Genomic DNA, 23,551 nt, shown 5'->3' with positions numbered 1-23,551 from the left:
AACCTATGAAACCTATGAAACCTATGAACCTATGAAACCTATGAAATCTATGAACCCATGGAACCTATGAACCCATGGATCCTATGAACCTATGAACCTATGAAACCTATGAAACCTATGGAACCTATTAAACCTATGAACCTATGAAACCTATGAACCCATGGAACCTATGAAACCTATGAACCTATGAAACCTATGAACCCATGGATCCTATGAACCTATGAAACCTATGAACCTATGAAACCTATGAAATCTATGAACCTATGAAACCTATGAACCCATGGAACCTATGAACCCATGAAACCTATGAACCCATGAAACCTGTGAACCTATGAAACCTATGGAACCTATGAAACCTCTGAAATCTATGAACCTATGAAACCTATGGAACCTATTAAACCTATGAACCTATGAAACCTATGGAACCTATTAAACCTATGAACCTATGAAACCTATGAACCCATGGAACCTATGAAACCTATGAACCTATGAAACCTATGAACCCATGGAACCTATGAACCTATGAAACCTATGAACCTATGAAACCTATGAACCCATGAAACCTGTGAACCTATGAAACCTATGGAACCTATGAAACCTATGAAACCTCTGAAATCTATGAACCTATGAAACCTATGAACCCATGGAACCTATGAACCTATGAAACCTATGAACCTATGAAACCTATGAACCCATGAAACCTATGAAACCTATGAAATCTATGAACCTATGAAACCTATGAACCCATGGAACCTATGAATCTATGAACCCATGGAACCTATGAAACCTATGAAATCTATGAACCTATGAAACCTATCAAACCTATGAACCTATGAACCCATGGAACCTATGAAACCTATGAAACCTATGAAATCTATGAACCTATGAACCTATGAAACCTATGAACCCATGGAACCTATGAACCCATGAAACCTGTGAACCTATGAAACCTATGGAACCTATGAAACCTCTGAAATCTATGAACCTATGAAACCTATGAACCCATGGAACCTATGAAACCTATGAAACCTATGAAACCTATGGAACCTATTAAACCTATGAACCTATGAAACCTATGAACCCATGGAACCTATGAAACCTATGAACCTATGAAACCTATGAACCCATGGAACCTATGAACCTATGAAACCTATGAACCTATGAACCTATGAAACCTATGAACCTATGAACCTATGAAACCATGGAACCTATCAAACCTATGAGACCTATGAACCTATGAATCTATGAAACCTATGAACCTATGAACCTATGAAACCTATGAACCTATGAAACCTATGAAATCTATGAACCCATGGAACCTATGAAACCTATGAACCTATGAAACCTATGAACCTATGAAACCTATGAAACCTATGGAACCTATTAAACCTATGAACCTATGAAACCTATGAACCCATGGAACCTATGAAACCTATGAACCTATGAAACCTATGAACCCATGGATCCTATGAACCTATGAAACCTATGAACCTATGAAACCTATGAAATCTATGAACCTATGAACCTATGAAATCTATGAACCTATGAACCTATGAAATCTATGAACCTATGAAACCTATGAACCTATGAAACCTATGAAATCTATGAACCCATGGAACCTATGAACCCATGAAACCTATGAACCCATGAAACCTGTGAACCTATGAAACCTATGGAACCTATGAAACCTCTGAAATCTATGAACCTATGAAACCTATGGAACCTATTAAACCTATGAACCTATGAAACCTATGAACCCATGGAACCTATTAAACCTATGAACCTATGAAACCTATGAACCCATGGATCCTATGAACCTATGAAACCTATGAACCTATGAAACCTATGAAATCTATGAACCTATGAAACCTATGAACCCATGGAACCTATGAACCCATGAAACCTATGAACCCATGAAACCTGTGAACCTATGAAACCTATGGAACCTATGAAACCTCTGAAATCTATGAACCTATGAAACCTATGGAACCTATTAAACCTATGAACCTATGAAACCTATGGAACCTATTAAACCTATGAACCTATGAAACCTATGAACCCATGGAACCTATGAAACCTATGAACCTATGAAACCTATGAACCCATGGAACCTATGAACCTATGAAACCTATGAACCTATGAAACCTATGAACCCATGAAACCTGTGAACCTATGAAACCTATGGAACCTATGAAACCTATGAAACCTATGAAATCTATGAACCTATGAAACCTATGAACCCATGGAACCTATGAACCCATGAAACCTATGAACCAATGAAACCTGTGAACCTATGAAACCTATGGAACCTATGAAACCTCTGAAATCTATGAACCTATGAAACCTATGGAACCTATTAAACCTATGAACCTATGAAACCTATGAAACCTATGGAACCTATTAAACCTATGAACCTATGAAACCTATGAACCCATGGAACCTATGAAACCTATGAACCTATGAAACCTATGAACCCATGGAACCTATGAACCTATGAAACCTATGAACCTATGAAACCTATGAACCCATGGAACCTATGAACCTATGAACCTATGAAACCTATGAACCTATGAAACCTATGAAACCTATGAACCCATGAAACCTATGAAACCTATGAAATCTATGAACCTATGAAACCTATGAACCCATGGAACCTATGAACCTATGAAACCTATGAACCCATGAAACCTGTGAACCTATGAAACCTATGGAACCTATGAAACCTATGAACCTATGAAACCTATCAAACCTATGAACCTATCAAACCTATGAACCTATGAACCCATGGAACCTATGAAACCTATGAAATCTATGAACCTATGAACCTATGAACCCATGGAACCTATGAAACCTATGAACCTATGAAACCTATGAACCCATGGAACCTATGAACCCTATGAACCTATGAAACCTATGAACCCATGAAACCTGTGAACCTATGAAACCTATGGAACCTATGAAACCTATGAAACCTCTGAAATCTATGAACCTATGAAACCTATGAACCCATGGAACCTATGAACCTATGAACCTATGAAACCTATGAACCTATGAAACCTATGAAACCTATGAACCCATGAAACCTATGAAACCTATGAAATCTATGAACCTATGAAACCTATGAACCCATGGAACCTATGAACCCATGAAACCTATGAACCAATGAAACCTGTGAACCTATGAAACCTATGGAACCTATGAAACCTCTGAAATCTATGAACCTATGAAACCTATGGAACCTATTAAACCTATGAACCTATGAAACCTATGAAACCTATGGAACCTATTAAACCTATGAAACCTATGAACCCATGGAACCTATGAAACCTATGAACCTATGAAACCTATGAACCCATGGAACCTATGAACCTATGAAACCTATGAACCTATGAAACCTATGAACCCATGGAACCTATGAACCTATGAACCTATGAAACCTATGAAACCTATGAACCCATGAAACCTATGAAACCTATGAAATCTATGAACCTATGAAACCTATGAACCCATGGAACCTATGAACCTATGAAACCTATGAACCCATGAAACCTGTGAACCTATGAAACCTATGGAACCTATGAAACCTATGAAACCTATGAACCTATGAAACCTATCAAACCTATGAACCTATCAAACCTATGAACCTATGAACCCATGGAACCTATGAAACCTATGAAATCTATGAACCTATGAACCTATGAAACCTATGAACCCATGGAACCTATGAACCCATGAAACCTGTGAACCTATGAAACCTATGGAACCTATGAAACCTCTGAAATCTATGAACCTATGAAACCTATGGAACCTATTAAACCTATGAACCTATGAAACCTATGAAACCTATGAACCCATGGAACCTATGAAACCTATGAACCCATGGAACCTATGAAACCTATGAACCCATGGAACCTATGAAACCTCTGAAATCTATGAACCTATGAAACCTATGAACCCATGGAACCTATGAACCTATGAAACCTATGAACCTATGAAACCTATGAAACCTAAGAACCTATGAACCCATGGAACCTATGAACCTATGAAACCTATGAAACCTATGAAACCAATGAACCTATGAAACCTATGAACCTATGAAACCTATGAACCCATGGAACCTATGAACCTATGAAATCTATGAACCTATGAACCTATGAAACCTATGAACCAATTAAACTATGAAACCTATGAACCTATGAAACCTATGAACCATGAGGTTTTATTTCACTTTACATTTGTAAGAGGTAGAATGTGATATATCTTCTTTCAAAACCTGAAAACCTGTTTTCTCAATCAGCAGATTTGCTGAGTTTTTTTTAGTGTCAACTATCAATAAATGATAACTAAGAATAATTTTCCCCAATTTTCAGAAAAATACATGAGATCTGGAACAAAGTTTTTAGGGACCTCTTAAGGAAACAAAAGGGGAAAATTGGATGTAAAGTGTGTCATAACGGGAACAATTTTAAAAAAACATGATTTTAGCTTGAGAGGCACAGTGGTAACATCAAGTTAAAGACTGATGTTACAGACATTAAACTCAGACATGAAGCTCACCTGTGTCTGTGTGACTGCTTTACCATTACCAGATGTTATATGGCGTTATTGCCGCTCTCTGTGGAGAAACAGACAGAAACCAGTTCAGTATGGAGTATTTATTTTTTTAACCAGCAGGTGGCAGCATGACCTAAACCCTCTCCTCTGATCGAACTACAGCTGGTCAGTTAAAACACCCCCCAGATGTTTCTAACGTGGACAGGTGTCACTATCCATCCTCCTGAGTGACAAGATAAGAAAACATCACATTTAAACCTCATCTTTTGTTTGATGAATCCCCAAACTTTTCACTTTCGCTCTCATATTTCACATACATCTGCTGCTCTTTCTCTCTCCTCCTCGCCTCATTATCCCTCTCTCTCTCTCTCTTGTCCTTCCTCTCCGGTCTCTCCGGTTGATAATGGCTTCTTCCTTCCAGTCTTTTTGCTTATACGAGCTAACAGGCGACTGTGTCCCGGCTGATAGGGTGGCTGTGATTCATTTAGACAGGCTGGCAGCAAGCTGTGTAAACAGCCATTAGTAATTCATGACTCTGTCCAGCATCCCCAGGCTTCAATTAACCCTTGCTATTGGTGCATTCTTCCTCTCAGTCACCCATCTTTCTCTCCCTCCCTGCCTCTTCTCTCATTGCTTTTCATCTCCATCCTCCTTCATCTGTATTCTCCTCTTCTTCCTGCCTCCTCACTGTTTAAATCATTCTCTTTGGTTCAGAGTGCAGTTGTCATCTCACCCAATCAGGAAAGAAAAACCTCATTGGCAAGAGAAGCAAGCAAAAGCAGCCGAGCAGGTGGTACACACCATCCTTTTAATTCATGCAAATTAATAACTTGAGCATGGGAAAGCCAATTAAGCAGGAAAACTTGGAGGTGTGGATGTAATGTCCTCAGACAAAAAACAAGACTTGAGGCTAACTTTGACTTTGCTTGGACTTGAGCGTCACAATTTAAAAGACGTATAATACGCTCCCCAAGCCAGACTGGAATAAAGTCTTGGCTGGACTGGCTGCCACATGCACGAAGCAGACAGTCAGGCAAGCGTTCAAATTGATTTTCTAATAAGGTTAGCAGCACTTGCTTTGTTTTATTTTGAAAATAGCCTGGATCTCATTTCAGGTGTAATTGCACAATAGCTTTTTTTTTTTTTTTTGGTATTACCAAACTGTCTCTGTTAAAGCTCTCCATGAATCACCATGAAATGGGTTTTGAAAAGTACAGAATGTACTATTACTCTTCTGGTCTTTCCCCTTTTGAGAAAGAAATGGGGACAAACCTGGTGAAGAAAGTGTTACAGCGGTCGCTGATTTTTAGCATTTAGCTCTGTTTTCCTCTCAGGCTAATTCATTTGAACACCTGTTAGAGGCCTGAAGGGGTAAAATCCAGTATCTCACAATTAAAAAGCAAAGATGAGAGAAAAATCAGCAAAAACACATAGAATTTGTCATTTATTTCCACACTTCTTAATGAAATCCTTGATCCATTGATCAAGCATCATTACTGCAGCTTTTCTGTCTGAATCCCTTTGGGTTTTTTAAATATTCCTCAGACCAAAGAATACATTTGTAAGATGGCTTTGGGAGCTTGTGATGACATTTTTGTTCTCATTTTCCTGATGTTACAGTCAAAACAATTATTGGACTGAGAGAAAGAACAATTAACAGATTCACTGATGGTGAAAATAGCGTTTTTAAGACTTGAGAAACAAGCTGTCACTTGAGGAACAATGAATTGTTCCCACCTCTGCTACACAGCATGGACAAAAGTATGTGGACACCTGGACATTAGAGCCACATTTGATTATGATATCTCCAAAATGTAAATGGAATATGAGGGATTTTGCTCTTTGCAGGGATTTGCTCCCATTCAGTCGCAAGAGCATTAGCCAAATCCAACAATGTGCTGTATGATTTCCCTAACATGCGCTGCCTGTGTCTACCCACTTAGAGTCAGGAAGGTATTATCCTCTTACTGTCTCCCAGCAGCTCCTCAGACATCAGACTGTCCTGACGGTTTCCCAGGACGAAGGCCAGGAAGGAGAGGATGAGAGCGTCCATGATGCCCATGATGGCGAGGATGTAGGCCCAGCGCACCGAGCAGGCCCCCAGAGTGTACTTATCCGTCTGCTCGCCACACATCCGCTTCACCTCATCGCTGTCCCAGCCGTCTGGGTAGATCATGCAGCCCAGAATCAGACATGTACCTGGATCAGGAAGAGAGAAAGATGGGTTAGTGTTTGAGGGCTTAACTGGCTACCAAGAGAGGACTTTATGTTGGATTTGATGTGCTCTGTATACTAAACCTATAAAACATATAGAAGAGTAACAGTGTGCACAATGCGCAGTGTAAAAACAGTGTGCTGAGGGGAGGTGTGATAAGGCTTTTGTTTACACTTAAGCTTGAAGTATGGTTAATGAAATGCTAATTCATACAGGCTGTATTAACAGATGATCTAAATCTTATCAGCAGACAGAACTCCAAGGAGAACCAGGATAATATCTGACCATAAATATTATTTATTGTAATTTGATTTATAATGATTATGGCTTGCTAATCTGAGTGCAAATGGTGTTAAGACACATGAAAGGAGTAGGCACACATACTGTGATTCTGCAGTTAAACTACATGGAAAGCTCAACGAATTAATTCAACTAACTCAACTATTGATTGAGACAGACAGTGTATCCGAGGTTTGCCTTAAGTAGGAAAATAAATGCAAAAGTGAAATGGGTTTACAAATTGGACTGATGTTGAATTTGCAATAACTAATAAGCCACCCATCAGCCTGAGTCAATGATACATTAACACCTTGTATTGCACTTGAAAGTGTTTGAGAAATTAGCAACCAAGAGTAATAGATGAAATAAGCCTCATTTGTCAAAAGTAATGGATAAATGCTTGAATAGATAAGTAAAAGAAACATGAAATTTATCTTAAAGTAATGGATTAATGTTTAGTTTGCTAAAACTAGCGGATAGTTGTAAAGGTTAGCTAAAAGTACTGAATAAAATGGTTAAAATAATCAGCAAGAAGTAATGAATAAATAGCTAAAAGTAATGAAATATACAGTTGAACTACTTCACTGTAAAAGTATGGGATAAACTGTTAAAATAGATCGCTAAATGTAATGAATAAAACACTTAGCCAAAAGTAATGAATAGTTTAAACAGGCTAGTTAGCTGAAAAAATGGGAAATGTTAAATTAGTTTGTTTTAAAAGTATTTGATAAACTGTTTAGCTAACAATAATGAGTAACAGTTGATACAGTTAACTAAAAGTAATGATAGTAGTTTTAGTAGGCTAGTTAGCTAAATAGTAAGCTTAAATAGATAAGAGTAATGAGTAAACTGTTGAAATAGCTAAAAATAATAGACAAACAGTTGAAATCGTTAGCTAAATGTTATGGATAAACTGTGGTAATAGTTCGCAAAGTAGCCTAATGGATAAATGGTTGGAACATCCAACTCTAAGTGGTCGTATTATGGATGCAAATTTGACTAAGACCACCCAAACATTGACAGTTCAATTTTTTGAGTCAACAAAAGTATTGCAACAATTTCAACTTTTGTATAACAAACAGTGTTGAATAAGATCCTATTCATGGTCCACTCATACGAGCGTATCTGGAACGTGACGGTGGGGTTGATGAAGAGGTGTTTGAGTTAATGTGACACAGCTGTGGGAGTGAACAAAACAAGCTGGGAACCACAACGAGAGCAAAACAGAAAAGAGAACAACATCTGGAAGTTAGAGACTGCAGAGAAAAGAGAACGAGAAGAAGAGCTAATGAAGGACAAGGAAAGGAGGTGACAGCGGTGCAGAAAGAGAGCGAATCTGTTACCACATGTCACAGCACCATGTGGTGAGTCGCGCTGTCTTCATTAGCCGTCTGCTGCACGGCTGACAATGACCGACTGAGCTGTTAGAGAGCAGAGTCATCGACCAACACTTCTGCTGGCAGCGGGGAGCTGTTTTCACATTCACACTCAGCCGGTCCAAAGGATTTACGAGTCTGAGAGCTCTCTTTTTATTTGTTGACAATTCTGCCAAAAGCTAAGTTTGAATGTCGTTTGAGTTTTAGATCAGTAGAGCGAGGATGTGTGTTTTTTATGTTCAGGGGTTAAGACTTCCACCTTAAAGAGATTCTGTATCTACTGTGATAAAAATCCATTTCCCTGACCCTCAGTGGGCCAGTTATTATAAACTCAGCCAAGAAATGCACAGAACTTTACTTTAGATTCAACTGAGGATCCCAAAGTTTCCAAAGATAATAGCTCGGCCTGCGTAAAGCCGAGTTTTGAGGGAAAATATGTAGAAAATGACACTCAAGATATCTAGAATATTTCCTGGACAAATTCGATGGAATAGTGCAGCCATGTAAGAGTCTTGGGTATAAATATTTCAACATTTTAAAGCTTGAAATGAATAATTGGAATAAGCCAGTAGAGAATATACATGATACTGTCAGACAGAGTGGAATGAGATAATTCTTTAAACCTTAACACTGCAAATGAAGATTGATTATAAACTGTGGAATTATATATGAAAGTAGTGTAAGAGAGTTGAGAGAAGTAAGAGAGTCCAATATGGATTTCAGGCAGTGGTGGGGAAAGTATGTTGTACTCAGATCCTTTACAAGTACTAATACCACGTTGTGAAAGTAGCCTGTTAGAAGTAAAAGTGTATAAATATAATCAGGAAAATGTACTACAAGTGTTAAAAGTCATCCATGCAGAAAAATGGCCGTTGTGCCTGAAATACACTATATCATTACATTATTATTACTCATGCATTAATACAAATGCAGGATTTTACTGTTGTAGTTTTGAGGCAAGTCATTTCCTACCAGTTTTATGGAGGACTGCAACTAATAATTATTTTCATTCTGATTAAATCTGCTTATTATTTTTCAATTAATTGTTTGGCTTGGAAAAATTCACCTTCATAATGTTCATTTTGTCCAACCAAATGTCCAAACCTGAAAATTATCAATAGGAAATGAAAACATTTAAAAAGAAAAGCAATTTTTTGCATGAAAAATTAAAGTTAGCAAAGACAGATTGCCAATTTTTGTCAACTGATCAATCAAGTAATTGTTTAAGCTACACTTGTTGGGCAATTTGAATGCTGTAATTTATAACAAAACATCATATTTTATAAGCTTTTTGTGTGTTTTGCATGCAAAATTTGTAAAGCAACTGGTAACCAAAGCTGTCACAGATGTTAAAGTGAAGGAAGAAGTGCAATATTTCCCTCTGAGATGCTTTCAGGCAGAAAGCAGCAGACTGAAATTTGCCCTTCAGTGTGGAGTAAATACACCTAGTTAGATTCCACCGCTGCATTCAGGGTCCTCGGGACTATAGAAACACAAAGGTGTGTGTATGTGTGTGTGTGTGTGTGCATCAGGTTAGCACGTTAACGTGAGCTGCCAGCAGATTAAGCAAACGTATAATCTCCGGAAATGTCAGAGACTCATGTTGCTCCCTCCCTCCCTCCACTCCCCTTTCTTATCTCCCCCGCCCCCAGCCCCCCACCCCCCACCCCCTTGCTCTCTTTGTGGCCACCTTAATGAGAGGTGACGGTACAGTAGTGACACAGAGATCTTTACTTCCAGTCTGTGATAGAGACACAGGATGAGTGCAGGGTGTCTGGGTGAGTCACGGCTGCTCATGTCTTGAACGTAACCCTCTCACTCTCATTGTACCATTAACAGCTACAAGCTACCGTAATAATAACCAGTATTGATGTGAAAGCACTCTAATCCATATTCTACGCCTACATTTCCCAGGAGGCACTGAGTCTATTGACTTTCCTGCAGCCTTCCTGAATTTGGAGAGTAATTTTCTCAGAGCAAAGGGGGAAAAAGTTTAAAGCAGCATACATTTCTTCATATTAATGTTATTAGACTCAACATGTTTACTATCACAAATGTATTTTTTTGACTCACTGATGCCTTTTGTGCAGGTGCACAGTTGTTTTGCACGGCCTATGATTCAGATCCCTGTGACTGTATTACAATATCTTCCAAACCCACTTAGAGTCAGCCTGTGATCATGACATCAACAATTTCCGGGCCAAATTCGCCAAATCCACCGTGCCAAACCCCTCGCCGCCACAGCAGAGCTCGAAAGAAAGCAGAATGTAATCTGTGAAATTCACAAGGAAACATTTGGTGTTTCTGTGTTGACAGTGAAAAGAGGTGTTGGTTCTTTTCCAGGACTGCTTGGTTTTTCTTTCTGGGGTCCAGATAAAAATATATACAGAGACAAAAACCAAGCAGCACCGTTTCCACACATGTGCTGACATGCCGCACTCATACAGACGATGATTTACAATAGAATATTACATTAGACAGAACACGAGAGGACAGATACAGACCAGCAGTGCTACAACAATCAGTACTCTAATTATGACTCAGGGGCAAATATTGTAATAAGTCTGTTTTCCAAAAACTGAAATATCTCAGCAACTGCTGGATGGATTGCCATGAAATCACGTGCTGTGAAATATGCTCCCCTGAGGATGAATTCATGTAATTCAGGTCAAAATCTCAGTTTGTCCAATATATACTTGCAGCAGTTTGTCTCTAATGAGTAAACATGCTGAACTAAGATGGTGAACATGGTGACCTTAACCTGCTAAACATCAGAATATTGGCACGCTGACGTTAGCATTTAGCTCAAAGCCTCAGAGAGACGCTAGCATGGCTCTTGGTCTTCTGTTTTTATATGATCAAGACACAATTTTGGGCACAAATTTGCACATACCGCCAAACTCTGTGGCACCACAACAAAGCTCGAAAGAGAGCGACTGAGGCTGTGATGTGTGAAATTCACAAGAAAATATTTGCTGTGTCTCTGCAGAAAGTGAAAAAGTGATTGTCAACAAGGCTGGGGCGACTATTTTGGTGCATTTGCAGGACTGCTTAATACGTGTAAAGCTCCGACAAACCAATAAACCCTCAAAATGTCTTTCAAAGTATAAATGGAGCTGCTTAAGGTCCCATGTAAGGATCTTAAATTTAACACCTGATTCTTCTGAGCTGGAGGAAATGAAACACTAAACTTTAAGTATGTCTTCCGCGGTATATTAGTGTAGATTTCTTTTCTGCATATTGGAGGATTTGGTACAGTGCACACAGTTCTCTCCTGTGTAAACAACCTGCTCCTGCAGGCTTTTCAGCTGTAATATTAATAGAATGAGTTGAACCGCATGCTGTCTCAACGGGAAATCTAAAATCTCCCACAGAGCTGGAGTCAAAGAGAAACACAGGAGATCAAAGAGACGGCAGGTTTGTCTTTGTGAGTCTCATCTGAATGTCTGAAGATGTCCATCCCTGTGCTGTGCTGGTTCACTGTTTAGCTTCCAGCAGGTGCAGGTTTGACGCCACAGAAGCAGAGTGTATGTCGACCCAAAGCTAAATGTGCACTCCTCAGTCTCTGCATGATTTTGCATAAAAAGTACAAAAGAAATTAAATGTAAATCCCACTTCTTCTCGCTTGCTGATCTCATCATCATCCTTTTAGCTGCTATCTTCAAAACATAAACGATTCCTGCAAAAACACTTTTTTCCTGTTTGCAATCTTATCTTTTAGCTTCAGCAGACATGTAATTTCTTTTTTTTCTGTTGTTATCAGCAGAGCTGAAGGAGCTCAAACAGAACTCTTTTCTATCCCCAAACCTCCATCCAAATGTCTCTAAAGTGGGCTGAGGGCAATCTTTTATCTTCGGCAGAATTGTTTTTGTTTGTAGGCTTGCTCAGAAATGTCGTGGAGCTACAAACAACCCCACAAATGGCATGCAGCGGCTGTGTAACGTGCAGCAACAAAAGTGCAAAGCCAACGGGGTCAGCCTCTTCATTTCCTGATAAATAAATTCTCCTCGTCTCAACATCCCTGCAGCCGCTCTCACCGCAGAGGGAACGCGGCAGCCTGCACACAATCCCTGCCATAAATAATGAAAGATATTATGAAACCCGCAGACGGGGAATCATGTCAGCTCATTTCGAGTCTTCAAATGAGTGATGTTTTCAAATCGTACAACCCGAAAGCTCGGGATAACATTTGGACTCGCAGGCAGAGAACAGGCGAGTGATCTCTGGTTTGTAACATTCGACGCTGCGAGTGATTTGGGTCGACTGAAAAATGGAGCTGTTCACAAATGTTCTTCAGAACTTGAAGGCTTCGTTCAGCGTGGTTTACTCCAACTCTGCAGGAGGAGAGTAGTAATGAGCTAAAATTCACAGCGGACTCCTGAGAACTCTCCACCGCGGAGGCAAGAGGGGGCCGATGAGGGAGGTGACGAGAGACACTTTGTCAAATCAGCTTTGAAAAGAAATGAAATATTCTGGATTCCTCAACAGTAACAGATTAGTTTTCATACAAAACACTATTTTAGATTAGCAGTGTTTTGTTCTACTTTCATATCTTTTGTTTTTGGAGTGTCTGGAAAGTGGTGACGGGCATTTTTCAGTATTTTGTGATAGTTTATAGATTAACTGATAGCTTCAGCTGTGTGGACCGTGAATGTAGAGCGCTTCACTGCTGGAATATCATTACACTTGAACCATCTCATTATTTATTGATATTCCTCCATGTTGAGGTCGGAATAAAGTTTGCTGTTAAAAAGTTTCTCATGCACCCTCTTAATGATTTTGAACGCCCTTCACTTCTCTCTCTTAAACACACACATGTTCAGACACACACACACATGCTAAACACACACTTCTTCTCTCCGTGAGGGCTCGCAGCTGACAGCTGTTGGCAGCGACACTGGGAACAATCAGAGGAGGAGGTGTCATAATCTAGACCTCTGTGGCCAATTGCCACATGCTATTACACACACACACACACACACACACACACACACACACACACACACACACACACACACACACACACACACACACACACACACACACACACACACACACACACACACACACACACACACACACACAGCAAGCCACTCATTATGGTGAGTTTCACAGCCCCAGCTGTAGCTGTCGACTTGGTGCCATTCATGTTCCTTTAAACGTCACGGTGATTGAAGGAGTGTGAGTGCAGGTGTGTGAGCGCGGCTACATGTGGTGGTGGGCTGGAGACGCAGACAGCGAGCTCATACTGGATGCACTGGGCCTCAGCATCAAGGTGGACCGTGGCAAATTATATTAATGGGAGTTAATTGGGGCAGAAACTGGCAGCTGCAAGAAGGTATGAGGACAAAATACCTTGTCCTCGCTGTCTCCACCCCCCTGCCCTGATCCCTGCTGCTCCTCTGAGGACTGAGCTGAGAGAGCGTGTGTGTGTGTGTGTGTGTGTGTGTGTGTGTGTGTGTGTGTGTGTGTGTTGACAGATAAGGCAGAGGAAAGGGGGCATGATTTGCAACATGAAACTTGCCGCATAGCCCCCGTCCTCATTAACACCTCTTGTATTACAGTGGGTCCACTGATTCACAGTGTTTGTCTGCGCTATCGACCGCTGGCACAGCAGATTAATGGGCTGCTCTGAAGTCGCTGCACTCCCAGGCTGCACGCCTCACATGTTGCATGATACACTGAATTAGACAAAATGGAGAAATAATATGGACGAAGAACCTGCGACATACTTAAATGGTTGTTTCTTCTCGTTAAGATGATATTTGGATTTAAAAAGTATATGTGTGCCTTGGAAAGCATCTTTTACAGTGAACCCATCACCTGTGGCAGCTGAAACAGCCGATAAATGTTAACAAGATCACAGAATTACTCCCAAACACAATGAATTACATGAAATAATAAGAGGAGCTTAATGTACAGCATGTGCCGCAGGGCACGAGGTGCTGAAAGTCAGGAGTCTGAAAAACGCCAACGTTTGAGTTACTGGTGGTGCACTCAGCCCGTAAAAATCTATATGATCAGGGATCTTTTATGAACTCTGGCACGAGCAACATGCTTTGTTCAGCACTCCATCAGGCTCATGAAACGATAACGAGCCGAGCCAGCAGCCAATCACAAAGCAGAGCAGTTCATACATTAATTCATAAGGTATCCATGTGTGTTCAGAAAGATTGCAGATAATAATTAGAGGAAAAGCATCATTAATCCATATCGTTAGCAAATGTTATGTAAATCACTCTGCAGCAAAGCACAATCTATAACAAAACCGAGGAAAAATATCAAATGAAATTAGAGCAAAGCTAAATAATGACTCACCAGTTAATGACTAATAACTTTCTAGAAAATAAACTAATAAATGGCTGTAATTTCTTGGAAAGATTCCTGGAAAGGACTGTGTAATTAGAGCGACACTTTCAGTCATGTTGTTCTTTTTAATTGGTAGCAGAACTGTATTTTACCACAGCAGTTCTCTTTCTGTGTGAAATTGCAGACAAACATACAATTCAACAAACATGTTTAATTTACTGTCTGTGACTTTTTTTTCCCCAACGTGAAGGTCTGAACTGTTTCAACACCCTCGCCACCCTGTCAGGAACAGAAGTCTGGTAAGGAAATACAGAATAATGTATTTATTGGCCTAAATATTGGAGAATTTGTGGACACTGAAGGAACGTCAATACTTTAAACATTTGATTTTGCAGAGAGAACACTAAAGATGTGGCCTTATTGTGCTCAGTGGTAGCTATGGCCGTTGAGGATCCTCAGCGGGAAAGCACTATCAATATCTCACATGTACACGGCCCAACACTGCACACACCAGCCCTCCAGTAACACCAGCGATCAATGCCAGCATTGTAAAGATCCAAACTTCTGAAGATAAGAAAGAGAACATGAACAATCCAGGATCTCGGCTGCTAAAGCTGCCAAAACATGGCTGAATTCAATTTAGCAACGAGCTAATCTTCCCTGCTACCGCTGTAATCCTCATAGGGAGCTGTCCACGCGCTGTAGTGCTGAAATCTCAACCAGGAGCGGCCGCACACGCCGGCAGCTGTTTCCCACTCTTTTCAGCTGCTCTACACGGCCTCAACAATGCCCTGTGATTTAGACACCGGCTGGGGTCACTCTGGGTCGTTCTGTATGCACGCCAGCTCGCCGGCTGAAACAAAAGACCATTCGCATCCCCTTTGTTTCCCTCTCCACCTCCTGCAGCACACAACGCCATTTCTCTGTTATCATGGTGGATGATAAGGAGGGGGGGAAGGGCAAGGAGGGAAGATAGAGCAAAGAGTGAAGATGAAGAGACAAGAGTGAGGAGGGGAGGAAGAAAGAATGAAGACAAACGGGACAGGAAATGAGGGGAAAACCTGGCAGAGGAGAGAGGTGCTTGATGTGTGCAGCCCGGGCTTAAAATAACAGAGCGACAGTGACTGCGAGATCAGGATGTGAAACACGAGGGCGGGATTATTAGAAACATCAGGTGCTGGGACAGAATCTGAATGTGAGGTATTAGCATTGGAAGCTACCTGTGTGCGTGTGTCAGTCATGTGTCATTTCCAGGTGTGGACTGGCGGAGCGCGGAGGGATTGAAGACCGGAGGGAAGAGGCAGGAACACGGGTTACAAGATTGGAATCCCAATGCACCTCATTTGAGACACGAAGGGAATGAAAGTGGCTGTTTAAAAATGCAGCGGCAGCCCGAGCACGCGCCTCCATCAGAGGAGACGCACACAGACAGAGAAAAAACACTTCAAAGGCGCAAAGCACACAGACTTCAGTCAAGTCAGGGCACAAAAAACTGGCTAATCCACTCTTTATTTTACTCGCGAGGACGACCTCGGCCATTAGGCTGTCCTCATTCAATTTATTGAAAAGCAAAATAAAATTTTACTCTGTGTCAAACACGAGCTAGTTTGGGGACGGTCCCTCGAGGAAAGAGCGCAATAAAATTGATTGAGGATCAAATTTACAATCTAATCATCTCTGAGCGGAGGGAGGCGCAAGCGGCTCAGGTCTGAACCGAGTGAAGGCCAAACAGAAGTCTGAGAGTTATTATATTATTAGTGTTTTACCATTTATGAAAGGAAAAACAGCTGACCTTGGATCAAGGTTACACTCACCGTTATTTTAACCTAATAGAAGAAACTCAGCGGAGGCTAATTGACTGATCGCCCCCCTTTTGTTACTGCTGCTACGCCAGTCAAGCTTTCTATTCCCGCCGTTTTCAACAAAAGATCAGATTTACAACTTGAAACTCTGAGCGATTCTTGAAAAATACATGTCCTTGATTTGAGACAAGCAGCTTCTCATTTCTAGCCAGTCAGAGCTGCAGCGAGCTAACAAAGCTAATGTTAGCCGTGTGCGTTGGTAAAGCTTTGTGCTTAATTGCTACATGACATTGTGCTAAAGACTGAGGCCACAGCTGCAGGAGAAGAGTCCCCAGTTGACCATTTTCACTGAAATAAACCACCAGCATTGTTCTTGCATCGCAGCGCAGAGACAATTATTCTTAGTATTCAGTGTTGGCAACTTAAAACAAACAGTTAATTGCAGTTAATTCTTTGTGATCTGTTCAGCCCCATTGTAACGGACACTGCCTGAGTTCAGACCTTTGAGTTAAAGTATTTACAGTATTTAAAATCTTTAAATACTGCAAGCATCAAAAATAAAACTACATTAATCTACAAACGTACAAAACATTTATGGACCAATAAGCTGGAAGGAGCTGAAATGAGGAAAAACCCTGATGTCCTGTGCAGAGTGAGTCTATTTAACCTATATAACTATACTGCTTATTAAAGCCTCAGGTTGGCAACCCTGTAGTATTATAAATATGATGGCACATAATGTTTCAGGCTTTTAGGATGAGGGCTCATCGATAATACGATCTCTGGTAATGGTGGCTGCAGTTGATGCAAAGTTAAGCAACTTAAAATCCTAAACTGTGATGTGGCAGAAAACAAAATGTAAACGCACAAAGTATGAAATGCTCCTCAGCTTTAGCATGGAGCCAGTAGCTAGTAAGCTAGTTAGCTGGACATGCTAACTATTGCAGTTTGCACGATAGCAGATTAACACGCTGCTTAATCCGCTCCTTGTTTTTTAGGTTTTGGAAAGACTCAAAGAAAGACACCATGTTTCAGACTCTTTACACGCTGAGCTGACCGTCTCATCAACACGTGTGAAAGTCAAAATCTTGACAGGCCTATCGAGCAGTGTCAGCCTTGTTAGTGTTGCTAAACTATAATTGGACTATGGCGGTTTGGGGCAGGGGGAGACGTGCTACAACTTCGGAGAAAGCGATGTAAATTCATGCAATGAAAATGGCTCAAAGCCTCTTAAGGTGAACAGATTCTGCACAAATTTGATGCTCACAAGTGTGTTAGCAAATTAGGATTATTTTAAGATGCCTCCAGTGGCTCTCTGTAAAGCCCCGGAGCACTGCACGAACAAAGCCGCCTTCTTTCTGCATAAAAGTTATTATGATAATCCTCCTGGGCGGAGGCATTGTTTTCCTCCTTCAGATACTTCCTCTAATGCACGAGGCCCCCCGCTGCCTCACAGCACACAGGAGACGGCTTCAGAAGTTGCATCCAAACACTGATGCCGCCTCAGATTTCCTCGCCTGTCTCGTTTGAAGTCGGTCCTAGTTGGAACGGTCTTCTTCTGAGTTTTCAAACGAGCTTTAATCAAAGCTTCCTCTGGTTTCTTCTGAGCGCAGAACATGTTGGGGAGTGGGAGGTCGCTCCCTACACTGAGGATCCAATCAAGTGGGATGAGGGAGATGCTGCATCGCCATGGAGACGGGCTGCCTGCTGTCCCCGCTCCGACTGATATGCGGATTTGTATGGATGAGTACGAGAGTCAGGACTGCACCAACACCTCAATGCTCTGGTGTGAAAGCGGCACAGAAAGCCTCTCTCGTGCTCTCCCTCCGCCTCTGCTGACGAGCAAAGCCTCGCCATATGTCCCGGCCCTCCGGAGCAGTCGGCACGCTCCTATCAGCGATATATCCTCGCACATGACCATAATCCAGAGAGGCTTTTGTTCTCTGGAAGCACAGGAGGATCCCACGAACCGAGGGGGGGGGGGGTTTGGAGAGTGAAGGTGATTTAAAACAGGTGTTCCCGTTAATTAACAGCTCCCACCGGTGAACCTGAGGAGCGCGTCGGCCAAAACGCCGCATCCCAGACAGAAGGCAACCGTGTGTTCAGCCTTGTGTGCTCGCTGTCAGTAAAGCTACAATCCCCCTGCAGCGATAATGTTTGTGGAGCTCAATATTGTCGATGCTCAGCGGGCATTTGAGGTGACAGGCGAGGAATAAAACAACAACGAGACGTTTTATTTTCTCAGTTGGAGGGCGAGGAAAAGCCCAGATGGTCAGATTTGGTTTACAACAATCCCTCCGATGGGTGTTTTATTCCTAATGAGCGCAGGTATGTTACACGTTTGATCGCCCGTTGTTTCATTTCAGAGCTCGCCCTCCTTGCTTCCTGAGATGTGGTGACAGCGTTCTTGAAATGGCAGACAACTTTGGCAGTTCTGAATCTTTAACGGTTGTCCTTATTTTCTCTCCAAAACCGGCTGCCTTTGAAGTCGGGCCGAGGGGATTGCTTCACTCCGTTTCAGTAACTTCTAATGTGTCTCTGATCTGTGGTGATGGCAGAGAGTACATGTTCTGCTTTTTTTTCCCCTTTCTCTCAAGCACCCCCCCTCTTCTCTCTCGCTTTCTGCACCACTGAACACTGATGACGTGAGGGGAAAAAAAAACACACAGAGCTCTGTCTCACTGAGGAAAGTCCACCTGGCATGAACAGAGAAATGCCAGCTGGTAAGAATAGAGACCCCTTAAACAACACTCGAAGGGTCAGTCAGCACAAGCTCGTGCTGACGGAGCAGGGTTCATTGAAAAGCTGTTCTTTGAGTTGTCAGTGATCATGCGTCTCGGCAGTTGCCAGAAAAAATGGAGTAAGGGCAAAAAAAGGAATACAACATGTGGTCAATGATTTAAGTTGATATGGCAAACAGCTGCTTATTTCCACATCCAGCAGAAATGGAGCAACGACAGTTTTAACTCTGTTTTTGGTCCCCACCAACTCCAGAGGGGCATTTCTGTCTCTTTAGGGTTTAAATGCTCCTCTATGTTCACCAGTTATAGCCTCTAACTCTGTCTGGCTGCTCTGTGGTGCTGAGCAGGTACTGCACAGTTACCTAGTTACCTGGTTTTTAGAGCTTTTTGCTGAAAATGAGCTTAAATATGCTAAAACACTCCATAGAGCTGAGTGATTAAGTGCTAATTATCTGTGGGTTCATCACATTCAGTGAGACCTTTCACATTACATGTAGTTGCTTGATCCATTTTAAATAGAAAAATATTGATTATAGCGGCTTTAAAGTTACGTAGGGAGACAAGAAGAGGGGAAATGGTTAAGATGCTTGAAGGGTGGCAACTCTTGCATTGATTTGACAAGAGAAACCCTCATCCAGCCTCTTATCATGCAGCTGCGATGCGTCAGGGATGCTCTCCTGACCTCCTGACCTGAGGCAGGCAGCTGGCTTTAGGGAGCACCCAAATCGGCTCGAGTCCTCACAGGTTGAGACGCCTTGAACCACAGCGGGGTGCATCAACTCCCAGAGCGCATCCCCTCCCCCCTGCAGCTCCTGAAGGACCCCCCTGATCCCGAGCAGCGCACCCGGGCGATGTCTCGGAGAGGAGAGCGAGAGCGATAGGACGCCGCCAGCAGCAGCAGCATCAGCAGCATCAGCAGCACCACGGAGAGCCGTTCCCATGGCAACCAGCAAGCTCGGAGGGAGGAAGAGCATTAACGGGTGGTTGAGGTGGCTGCGAACATCACCGACACAACTCACGTCCCCTCTAACTCTCCGCACACACACAAACACATACACACACACACTCAGAGTCCGTGCTCTCTGATCCGTGACCTTTGAAAAACGGCGACTGTAAACAGAGCAGAAGCAACTGTTGGCCCGCGAAGGCACACACCTGAGGAAACACTCAGACCTCGGAGAGCCTCCAACGAGGACCATTGTTCCTCTGCCGTTTCCCCAGCGTAACCATAAGTAAGTCAGCTGGGATGCAAACACTCCAGCAGCTCGCACTTTCTAAGTTTATCAAATAACAACCCTCCCTGTGCCGCTACATGAGCTCCGGAGCCTTTTGATGTCCTCTCGAGCTCAAACCTCATTTGTATTCTCCTTCTACCCCCTCTTTTCACTAAGCTTTCTTTGATTCAATCCCCCTGCCAACATGCTTTCCAATGTTAACATTGTTAGTCATGTTTTCCACACAGCATGGTGCACCTCCTCATTTGCAGCTCAATACCGCTGTTACAATCGACGATGGATGATCAGTGTAATTAGGCGTCCACCTTGGAGGGGAAGCCAGCGGGAGGGGACGCCTGGTGACTTCGCGCAGCGCTTCATGAATGGATTTCAGTCCCATTCGACAGGTAATTTCAACAGGTAAACGTCAGGAAAACATCAGGTAGACGCTCAATAACAGCTGTCATGTTTCCCTTCAGTCAGTCCGATGCAGCCACAGATGGTCAGGGAGAGAAATGCATTCTGGATGTCACATCTGCACGATTGCTAAAAGGCTGCAGTCATCAAATGGCTTCCTCGTCCGATATGAAGGTATTGATTGATGAGGGGATGGGATCGTGCAAATGAAATGTCCTGCTGAAGAAGCTATTTGTGCGGAAGTAGAACTAATGGATCTGAGTTTTGTTGCGGCTCTTTGGGGAGGAAATGTGGTCGCACTTCAAACCTGCAGAGATGACGAGAACGAGGGATTCGTAGACCGTAAACTGGATATTTAAGACGGAGAAAGCAAAGAGAGAAAACAGTAAAAAGAGACAGAAGGGGGCTGCAGGGTGTGGTGGAGTAAGCTGGCTGATGGTGTTACTCTCGCTCTTTTGGCTTATAATGAGTCTGACTGGTTTGCTGCTGCCAAATTTGTTAGACTGGGACTTCACAGGTCAGGGACTGTCACAGGGTCCTACAACTTTTCATTTTTCCAGGCTAATTAAATCAGTCATTCATGTTCTACTTGACAGCCTGAACATCTTTGCCTTCCTTTATGTTCCAGTTTGTGTTCGGTGGACTTTAAACTTGAATACTGCCCATCGCTCACCATCTTTGTGTATGTTAAAAAAATCTTAAACATTGAGTAACTTCCCAAATATCAACACCTTCTTATTCCCCACCCGCAGGTTGCAGACAGACACTTGGTCTTTTATTTTCTATTTATCTCACCTTTATCTCTGTATTAAAGGCTTTCAGAGCTTTTTTTAAAACTGTGTTTATACATGTGAATGCATTTGTGTGCAAATCATATCTTCAATATTTGTAGAACAATGAAGTACTGTTTTCAAGTAGCAGTATGACAGCGCGATGTCTAAGGAAAGCGTAGAAGCTGCTGGACAGACATATTGACCCTTTAAGTACTTTCTATTATATATACTGAATTTCAATTTTATGCAACTTTATACAAGAAAAGCAGAACAGGCTGTTTTTCTTTCTGTGCATGAACAGTTGACTTTTTAGAGATACGTGGTTCTTATGAAGATCTCATGGAATATGATGCATCGCAGGTGATTGAACAGCCAACAGTTAATGAAGCAGTTAAAATTACTTTAAACATCTATACAGCAGTAAAATGGAACATACACATTAATGCAGCAGCAATATTAATTCATTTTTATACTGTTAGGTGAGTATGGTTTTGAATGCAGGACTTTAACTTGTAGTAGAGTATTTTCACAATGTGGTATTGGTACTTTTACTTAAGTAAAAGATCTGAATGTTTCTTCCACCTTTGCTGCACAGCAAAGACATACCGCCTGACAAAGTGGCTTACCACTAAGAATCGACATATGACAGTAAAGCGAGAGCGGCACGCCGCCCATACGCTGATGAGCAGCAGGATCTGCTGTGAAACAGGAGTGATGAGCTTCTTAGTATTCACACACAGCATCAGCATATCATAATGAACAATGGCATCTGTCAATAAGAGTCAGCAGATGCCAGTGAGAGGTGGTATAACAGTGGAACATGAGTGACAGCAGACATACGTACCACTCAGAGTCGACACATGCCACCAGAGCAGGGGTGTCACATCCGCCACTTTTCACTCGGGACATCACTCTAATATCTGCTAAAATGGGAAAGTAGCTATTTTAAAGTTATGTCTTCCTGGTGTCATGGAAAAAGAGAGTTTATGGCTGTTTTCAGACTTCAAAATTGGGGTGTGTGCCGCAACCTTCACTGAAGTGTCTTTTCTATAAATCACGGAGCGTATGAGCATCATTCACTCAAACAATGACAGCCAGGTGTCATAACAGGCCTCTCAGACAGTCTGATATATGATGACGACCTGAGCCCGTGCATCAGTCTCCTCCACAGCAGCAGGCACCCCCATCACTCATTGACTCAAACGCTCACGTTGGAACGGACATCGCTCGGGTGCATGCGCTCGGACACACGCAGGCTTAACCGAGGCACAGAGTTTCAAATGGGTCGCCGTGTCCTTGTCCTGCTGCCTAACTCGGGAGGAGGAGAATAAATCAGCCGGCTGTCTTCTCCACCCGGCCCAGTGATCAAGAAGATAAACCCCCGATGGGAAATCTATAAAGCCTGCCCCTCCTCTGGGCGCATATGAAAGCTAGCTGCACAGGGAAAGACGCATCGACGCCGCGCTGCAGAGGACACAACCACAGCTACAACGTCTCATGGATCAAACACAGGCTGGATGTGGCTGCTGTCTGCTGGTCATTCATTTGTTTTACGAAAGGAAAAGAGAAGCACCAGTGTCAAGTGTGGAGCAGAGGAATCATTTTTTTACCCTTAGCTGTTTTATGACCCTTCTTGCTTATTAAATAATACGAAACAGAAAGAGTCAAGACAGAAAGCCAGCAAACGACTCACTAATGCACCATGTCGCCCTTTTTCAAATGCAATAACTGAAACCGGTTTTCAAACTTCCTCTGTGGATTATCCATTTTCAGATGGTGACAGACTAAAAGCTTCCATCTTGGAAATACCACGCGTCCCAGCTTTCAAATTGTGAATCAGTGAGTTCTGCAAAGTTTCCTCCTGCCAACAC

General features: G+C 42.2%; 1 protein-coding gene across 1 annotated transcript in view; it reads right to left on the bottom strand.

The window, feature by feature from the left end:
* lhfpl3 (LHFPL tetraspan subfamily member 3) overlaps window positions 1–23,551 on the bottom strand; it is a 44,731-nt gene that overhangs the window by 3,569 nt on the left and 17,611 nt on the right. The window contains exons 2-3 of the mRNA XM_070992112.1: window positions 6,523–6,753; window positions 4,558–4,615 (exon numbers count right to left, since the gene is read on the bottom strand). Of these exons, the coding sequence (XP_070848213.1) occupies window positions 4,593–4,615; window positions 6,523–6,753 (254 nt within the window). The 3' untranslated portion in view covers window positions 4,558–4,592. The remainder of the gene's footprint in view (window positions 1–4,557; window positions 4,616–6,522; window positions 6,754–23,551) is intronic.

Source organism: Chaetodon trifascialis, chromosome 22 (assembly GCF_039877785.1).
Source record: "Chaetodon trifascialis isolate fChaTrf1 chromosome 22, fChaTrf1.hap1, whole genome shotgun sequence".
NCBI classification, from domain to species: domain Eukaryota; kingdom Metazoa; phylum Chordata; class Actinopteri; order Chaetodontiformes; family Chaetodontidae; genus Chaetodon; species Chaetodon trifascialis.
This window is presented reverse-complemented; position numbering and strand designations above follow the sequence as displayed.